Source organism: Onychomys torridus, chromosome 8, assembly GCF_903995425.1.
Source record: "Onychomys torridus chromosome 8, mOncTor1.1, whole genome shotgun sequence".
Lineage (NCBI taxonomy): Eukaryota > Metazoa > Chordata > Mammalia > Rodentia > Cricetidae > Onychomys > Onychomys torridus.
The window spans coordinates 65,793,938-65,810,939 of record NC_050450.1 but is presented as its reverse complement, the minus strand read 5'-3'; the positions used below and the strand labels follow the sequence as shown (position 1 = coordinate 65,810,939).

The 17,002-nt window shown below is 45.8% G+C and overlaps 1 protein-coding gene across 1 annotated transcript; it reads right to left on the bottom strand.

Moving 5' to 3' along the window:
* Positions 1 to 12,948: 12,948 nt before the first annotated feature.
* Positions 12,949 to 17,002, bottom strand: Abhd15 (abhydrolase domain containing 15). Its single transcript, XM_036197051.1, has 2 exons — positions 16,027 to 17,002; positions 12,949 to 13,604 (listed from the first exon to the last, which is right to left on the bottom strand). The coding sequence occupies exons 1-2, from the start codon at positions 16,878 to 16,880 to the stop codon at positions 13,079 to 13,081; spliced, it is 1,380 nt and encodes a 459-aa protein (XP_036052944.1). The 5' UTR covers positions 16,881 to 17,002; the 3' UTR covers positions 12,949 to 13,078.

The following is a 17,002-nucleotide window of genomic DNA, read 5'->3' as shown; positions in this document are numbered from 1 at the left end:
CTCTGTATTTTACTGAGGATCAAAGCTGCCAGGAAAGAAATTACTACTAAAACATTTCTAAGGTTCTCCTAAACTGTCAATTACAGGAGGTGGTCACTGGGAGAGAAGACATGAACTCGTTTGAAGGGTTGTCTCCTTTTAAGTACTCTTCTTACTTGCTAATAGTAAGTTCCTTATGAACCTTCCACCCCTTCTGAGCCACTACTGTTCAAGCAGAGATTTGGTCCAACACAACACCCCTTTCTTAGTTTCTTTTCTTTTGAGACTGGGTCTTGCTGTGTAACCCTTTCTGGTCTGGTAATTGATGTTTACCCAAGGCCGACCTCAAATTCCTAGCACTCCTGTCCCAGGCTCCCAGATAGTGGGATTCCAGGCCTGAACCACCGTGCTCAGCCACAGCAACCCTTTCTTCTGGAGGTTTATAGTTCTGCATTTGACTCATGTTCAGAATGTGAAGTGTCCTAGTGTGTATTAAAGTCAGAAAAATAATATATTTAAGCTGTACTAAGTGTGAATCTTATATAATAATGATGAAAAATTCTCACTTCTTACATAGAGCCTTCTCTAAAGAGCAAAGTCAAAATTTGGGCCCTCATCATTGAGCTGCTTATCAAAATACAGATCAATATTGAAGATAAACACATTGTTTTTGTTTTGTTCCCCTATAACAGAAGTCTCCCTTCCCTGGTTTAGCATTGCCTTTTAAAAGGCACTCACCCTTAGTTAAGAACTGGAAATTCCCACCCTCGGATTCCTTAAAGGATGAAGAGTGTGCTGTACACTCAGCATACGTGCCTCTTGTATGCAAGGACTACTGATTGAAGTCTGTTTTGCTGTGTCTGGTTATGTTGTCTGCACTTTTATGAAATCACTACAGTACATCTACATTGGGAATAATTATTCATTGGGAATAATTATTAATTTGTAAAGAAATTTGTATTAAACACTGTAGAAAAAGAAAGTGAAGCTGAGAACTCTTTTGTGCATTTATATTTTCTGCTGAATTCTGATAGCCCACTTTTAAAGTTGTATTGACTTGTTTTTCTTCTTTGATTATATTCAGATTTCCAAAGTTTTATTCAAATAAGTGCTGGCCTTCAGATCATAAATATAGGAAATAGGCACCATATCTGCTGTTGCAGGCTTCTGAAACTTGCACTGCCCATCCATGCAAAAATAAGTATCTTAAGAAATAAAACCAGGAAACAGGAACTGGGGAGCCATGTACTTTGTCACCATATCTGTTGATTGTGTGCAGCAATCCGAACTCTATCTGTGTGTGTGTGTGTGTGTGTGTGTGTGTGTGTGTGTGTGTGTGCGCGCGCGCGCGCATGCGCGCGTGTAAGAGAGAGAGAGAGAGAGAGAGGGTTTTTCTTTGCTTTTAAATATTTAAGGGGTTCTTTAAACAGAGGAAAAGGTTAATCCTCTCCAGCCAATGCCCACTGGATATAATAGTCTTTACATCTGTAGGTAGTTGGAAATGTGGAGAGAAGAGAAGGTAAGACTTCTCAATGAATGAAAAAGGGTATCTTGATGCTCAAGAACCCCCCCCCCCCAAAGTACGGGTAATTCAGCCTGCACAGTTTCCTTTCACTTGTAGTTTTAACAATTATGAGTGAAAAATCATGTAATTATCTGTAAATATGTAGCTAACAAATTGCCTAGTTTCTGTATTTTTGGTTTTGTACTAAAGTTTATAGGTCTGTGCCAGCTAGAGAGGTTGCTGTCTTGCTAGTTGTGGTTCTAGCACCTAATCCTGAAACCATCCTAGGTGACATTTTTAGAATTAATGGTTACATGTTGTTAAACAGGGAGAAATGGAGCTTAATCATTGGTCAGGTTTGAAATCATTTGAAACTAAGTAATTTTAATTAATATGATGATTACATGTTGTCAGTCATGAGTGAGGTATAGGGAGTCCCCTTCCCCAGTGGCCATGTTTACAGAGTGTTTTGTCTATAAAGTGCAAGTGTGTTGATGTTTATGTAAATTATGCAGGTAATAACTATGGTTTGGGACTGTTTATGGGCTCTTTTAACTGAATTTTAAAATGAACTATGCTTATTGCTGGCACATTGATCCCATTTCTGGAACATTTTTCCTATTTCCAGAATTCCGTATGTTCCTTGACATTACCCCCACTTAACCTCCCTTCCTCTGATATGCCTTGTAGCTAAGATATTAAAGACTGTTGAACATAGATGAGGGAAATGCATTTCTTAAAAATCCATGAACCCTCAATTGTATGCTTTCAGTATTGTGTTATATGTTTCTATGGCAACTTTGAAGTCAGTGGTTTAGAAATGAGATGCCAATGTTAATGAAAAGTATGTACTCTGCTTTTGCATGGCTTGGCTTCATGTCCAAGGTATATTAGAGCCACTTGAAAGCATGAAGACCAGTTATACGGAAACAGGTTTCTCTCAGTGGCACATTTTGCTTTCTCTTAGCCCTCAAATACATTGCCTCGGCATGAACATTATTGTTAATATAAATTGCACATGGTCATCACGCGAATTCTGTCATTTTGAAAGATGCAGCTGCCTGATGTTTGCAGTTTGGTTGGTCTTTATCTCAAATAACAGTGCGGGTCCTGGAGCCCTTGCCTTTTTGGGGTGGGTCATAAACAGGTATCATTTATCAAGGCACTGGCTGCCCTGGGGCATAGTCGTGCCGTTGTCCTTGGCTGCCGGTCGTTCCACATGTGCTGTTGTCCTTCCTTGCACGTCCTACTCTCACCGAGAGCATCCCCCTTTCTTCCTAACAACTTTATTTGTCTTTTTGTCCACATTAAATGGGAATTGTGCCTATTTAGATTGCCCCTCTATTTAAATACACATGTAACCCAAGCCAGAGACAAGGTGGGAAAACATTTTTTTCAAGTCCACTTGGCCAGTAATTTACCTAACTGTTTTACCACATAATCGACACTTGATAGAAGAGCCTATTAGGAGTCACGGTGGTCTCAGAGTAAAGTCCAAGTGAAGGGGGATGTGTGGGGTTTCCATTAGGAAATAATTTTGTTCTTATTTTTTTTGTGATCCTTCTCTGCTAGTTTAGAATAGGTTAATTCTCTTTTTTTTTTTTTTTAATTTTTTTTTTAGGGAAATTTTTACAAAAACAATGGTCTGATGTAAATAACAACATTTTAAAGTACAGTGCACATAACTTCCCTAGGCTGTTCCAACCTGACTATTTGTAAATGCTTTAGAGTTTTTAAATTAACACTTGTGTTGCTAAATCCTATTTATGTAAGTCTGAAAAGGTTTTTAACCCATATAAAACATTTAAATAATGCAGGTTATAATGAGCAAGTTAGCTTTGAGAACCCCTCCTTTTAGTATATGAAAAAGCCTAATGCGCACTAAGAGGTTGGAGAAACTATGAGAAATATGTATAGTGTATATTTTAAACAGCTTTGCTTGTATTGTGAAGATTTAAGAACAAACTTGAGATTTTTAAAGTTAACTATTAACACAGTTTTAACATAAGTTATCCCACTGGGTTTAAAAGCATCTTGAATGTATAACCCTTCTATAACCCAGGTTGGTTTCTGCTTTTACCGAATCATCCAAACGTTATTTATATTTTTAGTTTTATGTACTCATTTCTTTTTGTTTTCCTCAAACAGCATGGGTTTTTTTTTATTTGTTTGTGGGTTTTGGTTGTTTTTTTTTTGGGGGGGGGGTTGGCTTTTTTTTTTTTTCTTGCACATGTAGAAATTTTTTAAAAAGAAGGAAATTAATACATGATTTTTCTCTGGATTTTCTTCACTTCAGTCTTTCTACTACTAACCTCTTAAAGGCCATGGCATTCCATTTGCTTATTTGTGCAAATGCCAGGGTTGGTTTTTATTTTTATTTTTGCTATTTACCTAAAAAAAAAAAAAAAAAAGCTTCAGTCAATTGCTTTTTTATTTAAAATTTAAAAAAAAAAAAGAAAGGAAAAAAAAAGCTGTAACCTTATCATTTCTGAGTAGACCATTGAGAGAGAAATGCACACCTGTTGGCCCAAGACCAGCTTTGATGGCTAAAGGGAATATTTTCACTAAGTAAGATGTTCTGTACAAAACGTGGTGTATGTTACCCACAGTCTATTTCAGTTATTCCCACAAGTCAGGTCCTGATAGGTGAGGGTGATCAGCTAACTGAGGTGTTATCATTGAGGTTCGTCAATGAGTTTGCACATTTCTAGTCCCTTTGGTGAAGGGGAAAGTGGTGATTGCACAAGACCTAGATTTTGGCTTGGTTTCTTGCCTCCTTGTTTGGCAGCCTTCGTCTTTTCCTAAAGCCCTTGAGCCTGTAGGGTTTTCATAGTGGACAAAGGACTCACGGTCGTTTAAAACTGATACAGATTTGGAGAAGGGCAAGAGATTATCATATTGAACATACAGTAGCCTAGCACTTTTAATGGTGGATAATTTTGAGTAAACCCAGTCCTTTCAAATTGTAGACTAAACAGATGCCCACAGTGGAGGCTTACCAAGGGTTGCGATGAGGAAGAAGCCTCTCTCCCTCACTGTCAGCACCAGCTGGGAAAGGTAACTGCAGGTGTGCATTTTCCTTTTGATAGAAGTGGTCCACAGCACTAACTGGTAAGGCTTATTGTACAGTGTATTGTCAGTATTCTTCTGGTTCAGCATACCTTATAGTTCGTATATAACCTGTATTAATTGTATAGATTGTGCATTTAAAGCTGTTACCAAGTTGTCAGAATCTTAAGAACGAAAACAGGTCATATGTAATATTTTGTTTGTAAGTATCCTTTGTATCATAGCAAAGGAAATGTTTAAAAGATCAACTGTAATAAAAGTAATTTTAGTACACAGAGTGTCCGCTCTTTTTTAGAGATTTATATACTTTTATGTGTATGGATGTATGTACTTTCTTGCGTGCGTGCGTGTGTCCCTGGTGGCTGAAGAGATCGAGAGGGCATTAGATCCCTGGAACCGGAGTTACAGACTTGGTGAGCCACCATGTGAGCACTGGGAATTGAACCTGGGTTCTCTGAAAGAGCAGAAAGTGCTTTTTCTCTATGCTACCTTGCCTGGCCTTCAACTCACAGAGATCCACCTGCCTCTGCCTCCCAGGTGCTAGGATCGAAGGCGTGTGCCATCATGTCAGGCAGAGCAAGTGCTGTTAACCACTGACCCATCTTTCCAGTTCAGTTTTTTAGTGATTTCTCTTCCCATAAAGATTTCATTTCTCATCTACAGGCACAGTGCTAGATTATGAGCTACCAGCCTCACACCCCCATCAGTATGAGAGATTTAAATGGTAATGGTGCTAGGGATTGACCCTAAAGGTCTTTAACACAGTAATTAAGTGTTCTACCAATAAGCCTCATCCCCAGCCCTCTTTTAACTTGTTTTTAAGCATTGACATCATACTATCTGTATTGGGGGCGAGGGGTGCCAAGGTCAGAGGACAGTCTGTCAGGTTTGGCAAGCACTTTTACCTTCTGAGCCATCTTACCAGCTCTCTGTCATTTTCAGAAGGTCTCACCCAATAGACCAGACTGGCCTCTACCTCTGGTCAGTTAAAGGTATGTGCAACCACACTCAGCCTCTTCAGAATTTTTAACTAGGAGATCTGCTTGCCCCTATTGTCCAAGTACTAGGATTAAAAGGTCTCTTAACTAGCACAGGGTCTTGCTGAATTTCCCAGGCTGACCTTGAACTTTACTCCTGCTTCAGCCTCCCAAGTTGTTGAATGTGCCTCTGTCAAATTATGTAGTGGAACCAGATTAGACCCCAGTTTTCTCTTCATTGTTTAAGCCTAAGTATAGAAGAAATCAAGATGGTTAAAATACAAACTGCTTTTGCTTTGCTTCTACCGTTCGGTTCACAGCAGGAGAGATTTCCTCTCCCTTGGCACCTGTGCAGTACCTGCATCTCAGGAGATCAATGGATCTTTGAGTTCGAGGCCAGCTGGTCTACAAAGTGAATTCAGGACAGTTAGGACTACGCAGAAACCCTGTCTCTAAACACCACCACCCCCCAAAAAAAGGAAATGTGGGGGAGGGGCAGCGCTTGGAGTTCAGTCTGTCAAGAGGACCTGAGTTTAGTCTCCAGAAGAGGGGAAGAGAAACTGAAACCAACACCTTTGCTACTCAGTAGGGCTGCCTTCCATTCTGGAGGGCATACTTTCCACTTAATTCTCTCAATCTGCTGAAAATAAGCCTTGATTACTTGTTCAAAAAACAAACAAAAGACAAAACCAGGCTAAATCCCATTGCTAGGGAGGTTGTGGAGACAGACAGATCCCCGGGGCTCACTAGCCAGCCTGGTTTACTGGACAAGGTCAGTAAAAGACCCTGTCTCAAAAAAAGGGGGAAGGGCGTGGCTCACAGTAGAGTTTCTGCACCACGAGCACAAGGCCTTGAGCTCTAGTCTAAGCAGCTCATAAACCCGTGGGGTAGAGCGAGTCTCCAGCACTAGGAGAGAGTAGGCAAGTTCAAGGTTATCCTCAACTACATAGTTTGAAGCTAGCCTGGGGTATATGAAACTCTGTCTCAACAACAACACCTGAGGTCCTTCGGCCACCAAACATTCACACATACAAAAGAACACTGGTTTGCGTTCAAATCTCGACCCCATCACTGATTGTGAGATCTTAAAAGTTACATCTCTGGGGGCTCAGCACATGGCTCAATGGTAAAGTGCTTGCTGCTCAAGCATGAGGACCTGAGTTTGAATCCCCAGTACCCACATGAAAACTAGGCTCAGTGGTGTCTCGCATCTATAACCCTGGCAGTTGGTGAGGGGGGAAATGAAAGCAGGAGGATCCTTGAAGCTTATTGGCCAGACAGCCTAGCCAATCAGTGAGTTCCAGGTTCAGTGAATGAATGTGAGGATGCCTAGTGGAGACCCCGGCCTCCCCATGGACTGGCTGGCACATACACCCACACATGCATACATCATGCACACAAAACAATAATAAAAGCCAGCTCTCAGAGCTCGGTCTAGTAGAAATAAGTTTCAACTCAAATGCATTGTGCAGTGTCTTAATTGTGTTTTCCGTGTGTCTGATGGGAAAGCAGGAACAGCTTCATGAGAGGGTTTGGGTTCTGGCTGAGGAATTCGAGTTGGAGAATGGCCCCCACCTCCATTTGCTTTTACTGTCTCCCTTGATCCCAGCAGACCTTACATACTAAAGCTCATCATGATTGCAGTCTTCTATGAGGCAACTAATAAAATGCCTCTTAGAGTCACTGAATGAATTTCTGAGGGAGTGTGCAGTTGAAACAGTTTTGCTATTGTAGCAGGGTAGCCTCACCTCAAACTCGAAATGCTTCCTATCTCAGCTTCCTGGATACTGAGATTACAGGTGTGTAAAAAGCCCCCACACCTGGCTTTCCTAGGATCATTTGAGTCTGTAGCTCCAGGTTATTATGTAACTCACACACACTCATTACTCACTGGAACCTGCCTAAGAAGGTATCATTGATGACCAAGGAATTTTAAGCCTGCTGAGAAATTATTAGCTCATTAAATAGCTGCTTCTGCTTAGTGTTAGAATGACTGGTGCGTGAAGAGGCTCTGAACCCTTCGGCAGGTAAGCTGGGCTCAGTACACAGCAGACTTGGGAAGACAAGCAACACGAATTTGTTCCTAGAGACTAAGAACTCAGCTGGGCATATAGTGAATGCCTTTTTTAAAAAGTGTATTTTATTTTTATGCGCATTTGTGGTTTTGCCATGGGTGTTGGGGTCCCCTGAAACTGGAGTTGCAGACAGATGTGAACTGCCATTGTGGGTGCTGGGAATTGAACCATGGTCCTCTGGAAGAGCAGCCAGTCCTCTTAACCCATGGGACTCCAGCCCCATGGTGCCTGCATGTCTTTAATCTTAGCATGTGGGAGGCAAAGGCAGCAAAGGCAGGTGGATCTCTGTGAGTTTCAGGCCAGCTAGTTCCTGGTCTACAGAGTGAGTTCGAGAACAACCAGGACTACACAGAGAAACCTCATCTTGAAACACACACACACACACACACACACACACACACACAGGAAAAAAAGAAAAGAAAAAGATTTTCATTGGCAGGAGAGGTGGCTCAGTGGTCAACAGCATGTACACCCTTGCAAAGGTCCCAGGTTCCATTCCCAGCACCCACATCAGGTGTCAGGGGTCCACTCCATCTCACCTCAGGCACTTGCACACAGGCCACAAACCCACCCCAGACATACATGCATAAATATAATCGAGAATAATAAAAATAATCTTAAAAAGAGACCTTCATTTGAAATGAGTCCATTCTCAGGTCTTAGTACATGTACCGTCACACATGCCAAAGTCTAGCTTGAATATCTCACTGAAAACATGGAGCTTGCTAGTCTGGGGGAATTCATTGCATTTCTGGGTACATAGAGTCCTCGGGTCTATCTTCTCAAACCTTCTAAAGCAAACCATGACAACTAGTAAAATGTTCTGATGTCATCCTCTGTGGCTTGACTATGGCCTTGCACGATCTCCTTGTCAGCATGTAAAAGTAGCCGAACAGCTCCCTGTGTCTGCTTGCTCACGTCTCAGTGAAGGCACCTAGGTGGCTCTGAGGGTTTCTGACAAAGGGCCCTGTGGTTTGGGTGGAAGGCGAGTGTAGAGGAGCCTGTGATGCAGGCGGTTTTGAGGTTATACATGAAGCCAAGACAGCAGTTCCTGTTAAGTCCTCTTTTTAAACAGCGTTTGGGTCTTAGGAAGGATGTCTTTACACAAAACGGATGTCTTCTCAAAAGAGAATTCTGGCGTTCTGTTTTCCATCCTGTTGTCTCTAGCCACTAGAAACCTGTATAAGTACTAAGTCTTTATGAGAATTGTTACAGCTTAGTACTGTGTGTGTCTCTGTGTGTACATGTGTGCAGGTACACACGAAGCAAATAGTCAATGTTTAATGTCTTCCTCCATTGTTCTCTATCTTATTTTTTTAATAATTTATTTTTATAAAGTGATCATTGATAGGTATTTTACCTGCACGTATGTCTGTGTGAGAGTGTTGGATCCCTTGAAGCTGGAGTTATAGACAGTTGTTAGCTGCCATGTGGGTGCTGGGAATTGAACCCCAGTTCTCTGGAAGAGTAGCCAATGTTCTTAATCACTGAGCCATCTCCCCAGGCCCTTAGCATGGTCTTGATATCAGCAGTAAGAATTTAGCATAAATCAAAGAAGGCTTTCAGAGACAATTCTCTGCTTCCTCTACTTTGATTCCCTGGGAGAAAAATACCCATTCTTTCTCATATTATTTACTTACTTATTTTTGGTTTTTGAGACATAGCCCTAGCTTGTTATGTAGCTGAGGCTGACCTTGAACTTCTGATCTTCCTGTCTCTAACTCCCAAATGCTGGGATTACAGGCAAAAGCCACCACACTCTGCTCAGTCTCTGCTCCCGGGGTACTGTCTCCCTGAAGCCACTGCTTCCCAGGCCCATCCTCCTTTCCCCTTTGAAGGTGCTTGTGAAAAACCAAGAGACCAAAAAGGTTACCAGAGAGGAGGTCTGCGGGGGCGGGAGGGCGACCCACAGAGACTCACTGGTATTTCTTGGGGTTGTTTTGTTGTTGCTTTCTTAAACTTAGAGCTTGTGTTTCTGTTGTTTGTTTTTGTTCAAAGAACCATAATTTCTCTAAATCGTGTGTGTGTGTGTGTGTGTGTGTGTGTGTGTGTGTGTGTGTGTGTGTTTGTTGTTGTTTGTTTGTTTTTCTGGTTTGTTGTTTTGAGGTAGGGTCTCAAGTAGCCCATGCTGACCCGAAGCTCCTGCAAGGGTGACCTTGTACTTCTGAAGCTCCTGCTTCCCTGTCTGGGATTACAAGTGTGAACACCGGTTCAGGCAATGCTGAAGACTGAGGCCAGGGCCTTGTGCATGCTGGGTAAGCACTCTGCCAAGCGAGCTACATCTCCAGCCTTCAGCACTGGTCTTTGAATAGTAATGGACAGATTTTTCTTTTTTCAAATTATGTGAACTAGACTTGGTGCTAGACAAAGGTGCTACACACCTTTAATCCCAGCACTCAGAAGGCAGAAGTAGGTAGATCTCTGTGAGTTCAAGGCCAGCCTGGCCTACAGAATGTATTGCAGGCCCACCAATGCTACATTGTGAGATGCCATCTCAAAAAATAACAACAGCAATAATAATAAATCATCGCTTCCTGAGAAAACCCTGTATGAGGAGCATGATGAGGAAATGTTTTAGAGTTAAATCAGTGGGGCTTAGGGCCCAAAGAACCTGAACAAGAGTTGTTCTGGGGCTGGAGAGATGGCTCAGAGGATAAGAGCATTGACTGCTCTTCCAGAGGTCCTGAGTTCAATTCCCAGCAACTACATGGTGGCTCACAATCATCTGTAATGAGATCTGGCGCTCTCTTCTGGTCTGCAGTCATACATGCTGTAATATAATAAATAAGTAAATCTTTTAAAAAATTAAAAAAAAAAAAAAAAAACAAAACAGAGTTTTCTGTTGTTCCTCTGGTTGCTCCAGGACCTATATCAGGGTGGAGGGTGGAGCCCCGTGGTCAGTGCTGCCTGGTTTGTGCAAGACTCTGGGTTTAACCACCAGTCCACGAAGGAGAAGAAAAAGATACAGCAAATCACACGACTCTCCCTGCCAAGCTTGCTCATCTAAAAAAAAATCCACCAGTCACTCTTTCTCACAAGTGTTCTCTTGGGAGAACTGGGATCCTGTGGTAGCTGGCCTAAAAAAAAAATTGCCCAGATTTTTGCCATTAGGGACCCTTATGGAGGCCTTGGGGTGAACGACCACCATCCTATCATTATTTCTGAGGATGGCAGATGAGACAGCAGGACCCTAATGAACCGGAAGCCCTACTGTCCTGGATGTGGTGGCAGGGTGGGTGGCCGTGTGCCAGCAGCCCTCCCTTCACCCTTCCACCGTGACTGGTCCACCGGCGACAGAAAACTGCCTCTTCAGAGCTCAGTTCCTTTTTTATTTCTTTTGCTCAGAAATGATGAAAGAATGCCAGAGAAGGGTGTGGGGGAGGGGCCGGGAGTGGCGACCATGGAAAAAAACCTTTCACAATAGGATATATGCAATAGCAAACTGAATGCTGTCTGTATTACATCCTGGAGTGAGTTCAGCGTTTCTTATTTAATCTAAAAGAGCAGAAGGCTGGGTCGGAGGGTGTGTGCCTTTAATTCCAGTACTCTAGTGGATGTCCGAATCTGAGACCAGCCTGGTCTATATAGTGAGTTCCAGGCCAGACGGAAAACAAAACAAAACAACACAAATGAAGAGAAAAACAAGATTGGTAGGGACGAGCTGATCCAAACCTGGGGTCACAACCCCAGCATATCCCAGGATGCCTTTTGCTGTGAAATACTCTTTGCCGATTTAAATTTAAAACTGGTGGCTTCTTTTCCATTGATAAAACTAAAACTAACTTCTGGGCTGGATTTATGTAGCTCAATGGTAGAGTGTTTGCGTAGCAAGTGATGGGTGTCCAAGCACCACAAATATATATAATTTCAGGGTAGATTTTTGAATCTTAACAACACATGTTCGTGGATCCAGATGTCCAACTGTCAAAATAATTTTTAAAGGCTTAATGGAATAGAAGATATGTAAGTCAATCTGTGTGCTATACCTTATTTCACACTGGTCTTCAGCATTATTTCTCATAAAACCAAATGCCCACTTAGTGGCTGAGCAGTGGGATCCAGATAGCCGCTCCTCTGCCTTTTGAATAATTGAGCAGACAAAGCTGGTAATGTGAGACACTCATAAATAGCTAGATTGTATTCATCAAGCTCTTGGGATTTTTTCTCCTCTGCTCCCAGATCGATCTCGTGGCTCTGGAAAGGGAGAGGCTAGTACTAGGAGAAAGGGATCAGAAATCAGAATTTGAGGGTTATTCTTGTTACTGACGGTAAGAAAGCCTACATCTCAAAAGGAACACATCTGGCTGCAGCTCTCTGGAGGAGTTTCCTGAATCAGCACATCTGGCCTACCTGGCTACCACAACCATGGTCTAACAGAATCTTTAGACTCCAGGCAACAGCACTCTTACTTCTAAAATACTCTTGGGAGACGGCTCAGACCAGGCTGGAGGGCATAGCCTAGAGCCCAGCTCGGCCCTGTAGCTCCCAGCCACCATGAGAGGCAGGGACAGTGTCACGGTCTACCCTTGTCAGCTCTTACCAAGCTGGCCTCAGCCCAGCATGTCCTGCCTCTGCTGCCTTCTCAGACTGGGGAGAGCTAGGCAACGCCTGCTTCCCCAGCTGCTGATGCAGAAGTCAGAACAGAACCACAGCCGCAGAGCACGTGAGGAAGTGGGGCCGAGACACAAACATCCTGTCCTTTCTGTACCAAGTGGCTCCAGCTTGAGACTCAGAGTCACCAAGCTGATTATTTATGTGGGACAGAACCACCGGTTGACTTGCATAAGCTCATCTTCCCTGGAGTCACAACAAGGACAGCTAGGATTTTTTTTTCCAGTCCACTTAGCCTGTGCTGTTACTTGGCTTGTGACTTGGATGACAAGAGGCAGTGACCGTGGGCTGAGTAGGGCGAGCAAGAATGTGTCTCTCAAAGCCGGTGCAGTTCTCAAGGTAGTGTGCCCATGCTCAAAGTTCTCTCTCTCCAGTTGTAAGAAAGAAGGGAGCCGGACTGTGGAAGCACACTCCTTTAATCCCAGCACTGTGAGTTCGAGGCCAGCCTGGTCTACAGAGCGAGATCCAGAACAGGCTCCAAAAGCTACACAGAGAGAAAGAGGAACCCTGTCTCCAAAAAAAAAAAAAAAAAAAAAAAAAAACGGGAGGGGGCGGGAGGAGAGAGATTGAGATTGGGGATTTAGCTCAGTGGTAGAGTACTTGCCTAGAAAGCACAAGGCCCAGGGTTCGATCCTCAGCTCCGAGAGAGAAGGAGAGAGAGAAGGAGAGAGAGAAGGAGAGAGAGAGAGGAGAGAGAAGAGAGAGAGAGAGAGAGAGAGGAGAGAGAGAGAGAGAGAGAGAGAGAGAGAGAGAGAGAGAGAGAGGGAGCAGAGCTCCCTGGAGGCTCAGTCCTCAGTCTTCCAGCGGCTGGGATACCTTGTTGGGTTCTTTCTCGAAGGTGCAGGGGCTTCCCCAGGCAATCCTCACCTGGTGTAAGAACGCTTCCAGCTGAAGATCTCCTCCAGATTGGAAGAGGGGGAGACCTCTCGCTTCTGCAGGCCTCCCCAACGACGCCGGCCCCCTAAAAATGAAGTCCTGCGCCTGCTCAGCCCTTTCATCCTCTCTTCCATTCGGAAGAATTCAGTCAGGGCCTTGAAGGACTCCAAGATGACCTCGTGGCTCCATGCTGGCAAGGGCTCAGGGCGCAGGAAGCCACAGTGGCCTCCGTGACTGCTGAGCAGCAGGAAGAAGTAAGGGTTGCTTTGGAAGAGTTCAGCCGGCAGAGTGTGGTCTGGGGGTCCACATACCGGGTCGTCAGCACTGCAGATACACAACACAGGTACAGCAGCCTCATCCACATCCCGGAGTGGGTCATTCAGGTCCCAGTAGGTATCCCAGCTGATGGGGAAATTCTTGGTGTGGCAGAACAGGGTCTCTTCAAACTCTCGCAGGGAGCTGCTCCTGAACAACTTGCTGGTGTCTATGGTGTCCTCCAGGGCAGAGGCATACCTGGCCACAGAAGGTGAATGGGAGAGCGGGAGAGAGAAAAGGCAGACCATCACATGACAGGCAGTCTCCAGGCCAGTCTGGCCACAGAGCCTTTTGAACTACAGAAAAGAAGGGCAGGGCTGAAGGTACAGGTCCTCAGCCCAGCACTCAAGAGAGGCAGAGGCAGGTGGATCTCTGTGAGTTTCAAAACACCCCCCCTTTTTTTCTTTGGAGCTGAGGATCATACCCCCTTCTTTTAAAGACTTTTAATTTTGTGTATGAATGTTTTGCCCGCGTGTATATATGTGTACCATGTGCCCATGCAAAGGTGTTGGCTCCCCTGGAACTGGTTGTGAGCTACCATGTAGGTGCCGGGAGTTGAATCAGGGTCCTCTGTAAGAGCAATGATGCTTAACTACTGAGCCATCTCTCCAGCCCCCCAAGCCCCTCTGATATCTTGGCTATTATTCAAAACCAGAAGATCTTCAGATGAAATGCAGACGTTTGATTCTCCACAGGGTGATCATTCCTTCTCCATCACACCTGCCACCAGCCCTGCCATTTATTTGTCCCGAGGCAGTATTTGACTTCCCCAGCTGTTGACCTTCAACTTTGGACCCTTTCCAAGGAACTCATGACCTGGGTCCTCTGAAGCCCATCTTGAAGAGAATTCACTGTTTTGGACCATCCAAATCAGAGGTGGTGACACCTCTCCCAGAGTCAATCACTGTTTTATTCCATTCTCTGCCTTTGTGGGGTCTTCTTTCTTTCTTTCTTTCTTTCTTTCTTTCTTTCTTTCTTCAAGACAAGGTTTCTCTGGGTAGCCTTGGCTGTCCTGAAACTTGCTCAGTAGCCCAGGCTGACCTTGAACTCACAGAGATCCACCAGCCTCTGCCTCTTGAGTGCTGGGTTTAAAGGCATGTGCCACTATTGCCTGGCGCCTTTGCGTTTTTATGTTGATGTGTGTGTATGCCTGGTGTTACGCCCTCGGTCAGGTGTTCCGGGCCAAGTGGTCCCAGCAAGTGCTTGACGTCAGAGAAAACAACTGGGCTTATGAGGTGGTCTCCCAAATGTGGCCTGCACACTACTGCGTGGGGAAGAGAGGCCGCTCAGCTGTTTCAGCTCTCTGGAGAGGGCCTAGAAGGGTCACAAGGAAGCCAGGGTGGGCAGCTCAGCCCAGGTTTTAGACAGATTAATCTAGTCCCAGCCAGCTGAATTTCAGTCGGTGCCTGAGTGTTCAACCCCCGACTTCCATGGGAAGGGTTTCCTCTTCACCCCGTTACCCAGCTTCTGGCTGGTGCCTATGGGAAACACGGATGGTGGTCACTTGGGAGTGGAAAGCCAGGGCAGTTAAGCTAGATGAGAGTACCTCGGACCAAGCCTCGTCGTTGCCATGGTAGCACCTCTCACTTTTCATTCACTCTCAGGGTTTGACCTTTTCAAAATAGGAGGTAAAATGGAAAACAAAAAACAAGCCAGCCTGGCTTTACCTGATGCCAGTCCCATTCTCGTGTTTCCATTTAATAATCACAACACCCGCTGAGTTGTTAGTATTAACTTCATTTAACTGAAGGAGAAGTGGATCTAGCTAATTTTCTGTAAATTCAGGATTTAAACCCAGCCAGGCCTGACCCCATGTCCTGGGTTTTTCTATTTATTGCCAGTATGCCTCTTACCTCATTTTGTCCTCTCTGAGGAAAGACTGGAAATGTCATTCGAGTGTGGAACAGTTCTTGGCCTGGTGTTAAAAATGTTCTACTTCTGGAGATTTCAAAGTTTAGTGTTTTGTTCTGTTTTTTCTTTTCTCTCTCTCTTTCTTTCTTATTGTTATTATTATTATTATCATTACTATTATTATTTTGCCCGATGCCTGTAATCTCAGCATTTAGGAGTCGGGGACAAAAGGATCTGGAGTTCAGTGGGACCCTCAGCTCTACAGCCTGAGTTCTATGAGACCTTATCTCAAAAAGAACAAACACCTAAGTGTTGCTACTCACCTAGAAATATGTAAAACATCTGTCAGTTGGAAGAATTTTAATAAATCAAATGCTGCCACATTTCTCATTCCTGCCGCCTTCTGGCTCAGAGTCTGAAAGTAAACATTCTGGACAGACAATCGGCTGCAATTGCTTCCAGAGCTCTGTTTGCTGACGGATCTGGCTACGCACTAAGTGGTAAATGTCAGGTGCAGGCCTCCGCTGACCACCGGTTGCTAGGACACCTGAGACTGCGAGGAACGGATGGGGCCCTGGCAGGAGGCCTTGCTGTGGTGTCTGATACCGACTGCAGCCAAGATGCTATCTGTCGCACTGAAACCCGCTGGTTCTGTCTCTACTGTGGGGTTTGGACAGCTTTGGAAACCGTGTGGGAACTTTGCCCACAGTCTACCCATGGGCTGTTTCCGTACCAGGTAGAGCTGTAGACCGCTATTCCCGGTACCCACCTGCTGAGAGCGATTTTCTGGTGCAGCAGGAACCCACGCTCATAGGGCCAAGGCAAGCCAGCCTCGAACCACTCGCGACAGCGGAGCACGGGCGAGATGCAGGCGGCGCCCGTCACATAGCTGGAGGAGCCGCACTCCCCTAAGTAGGACAGTAGCAGCGCGGATCCCGAGCCCTCGCTCACCGCAAACAGGGGTGCCGCCGGGTGTCGGAAGCGGATGTAAGTCACTGCCTCCTTGAGGTCGGACGGGTCCCCGAAAGGCTGTAGTCGGGGGCTGACCAGTGGGCAGCCGTGGTGGCCGCGGCGGTGGAAGATGACCGGGTAGTAGCCGCGCTCCAGGGCGAGCAGGCAGAGCCCCAGCACGTTGCGGGTGAGGCGTCCCCAAGCATTGGGGATTACCAGCAGCACCGGCGGGAGGCCTCCAGTATTCGTGACCCGGCGGCCCCTGGCACAAGGTCCTATGACCCAGTCCAGGGCCACCAGCCCATCATCTGCCAGCTGCAGGTACTCACGTGCTAGCTCAGGGCCCGGCCCGACGGGCAGGATGAAGTGACAGAAGGTCTGCAGGTGGGGCCCAGACAGCCAGGAGCTCCGGGCGGGTTCCAGCGCCGCCGAGCGTCGCAGGGCGCGCAGCAAGCACTGGGCCAGCGCCGAGGGCTTGCAAATGAGGCTGCAGCCCCCGGGCAGCGGTTCGCGCCGGTCGCTGAACTGAACCGTGGGGCCTTTGCTCACCACCTCCTGCTCCTCATGGTCCCGGACGGAGGTCCGCGCTCCGACGGCGCGCTTCCAGGGGCGCAGGAGGAGCAGGGCGAGCGCCACCACCAGCAGTGCGAGGACGGCTGCCCACGGAGGCATGGCCTGGCAGGACAGTCTCCGGCGGGCGGCACTGGGCGGCGGGGAGCGGAGCTGTCCCCTCGCCCGGCTCCCGGCTCTGCCCGCGGCTCCGCCCGGAGGCCTGCGGCTGCCCAGCGCCCTCC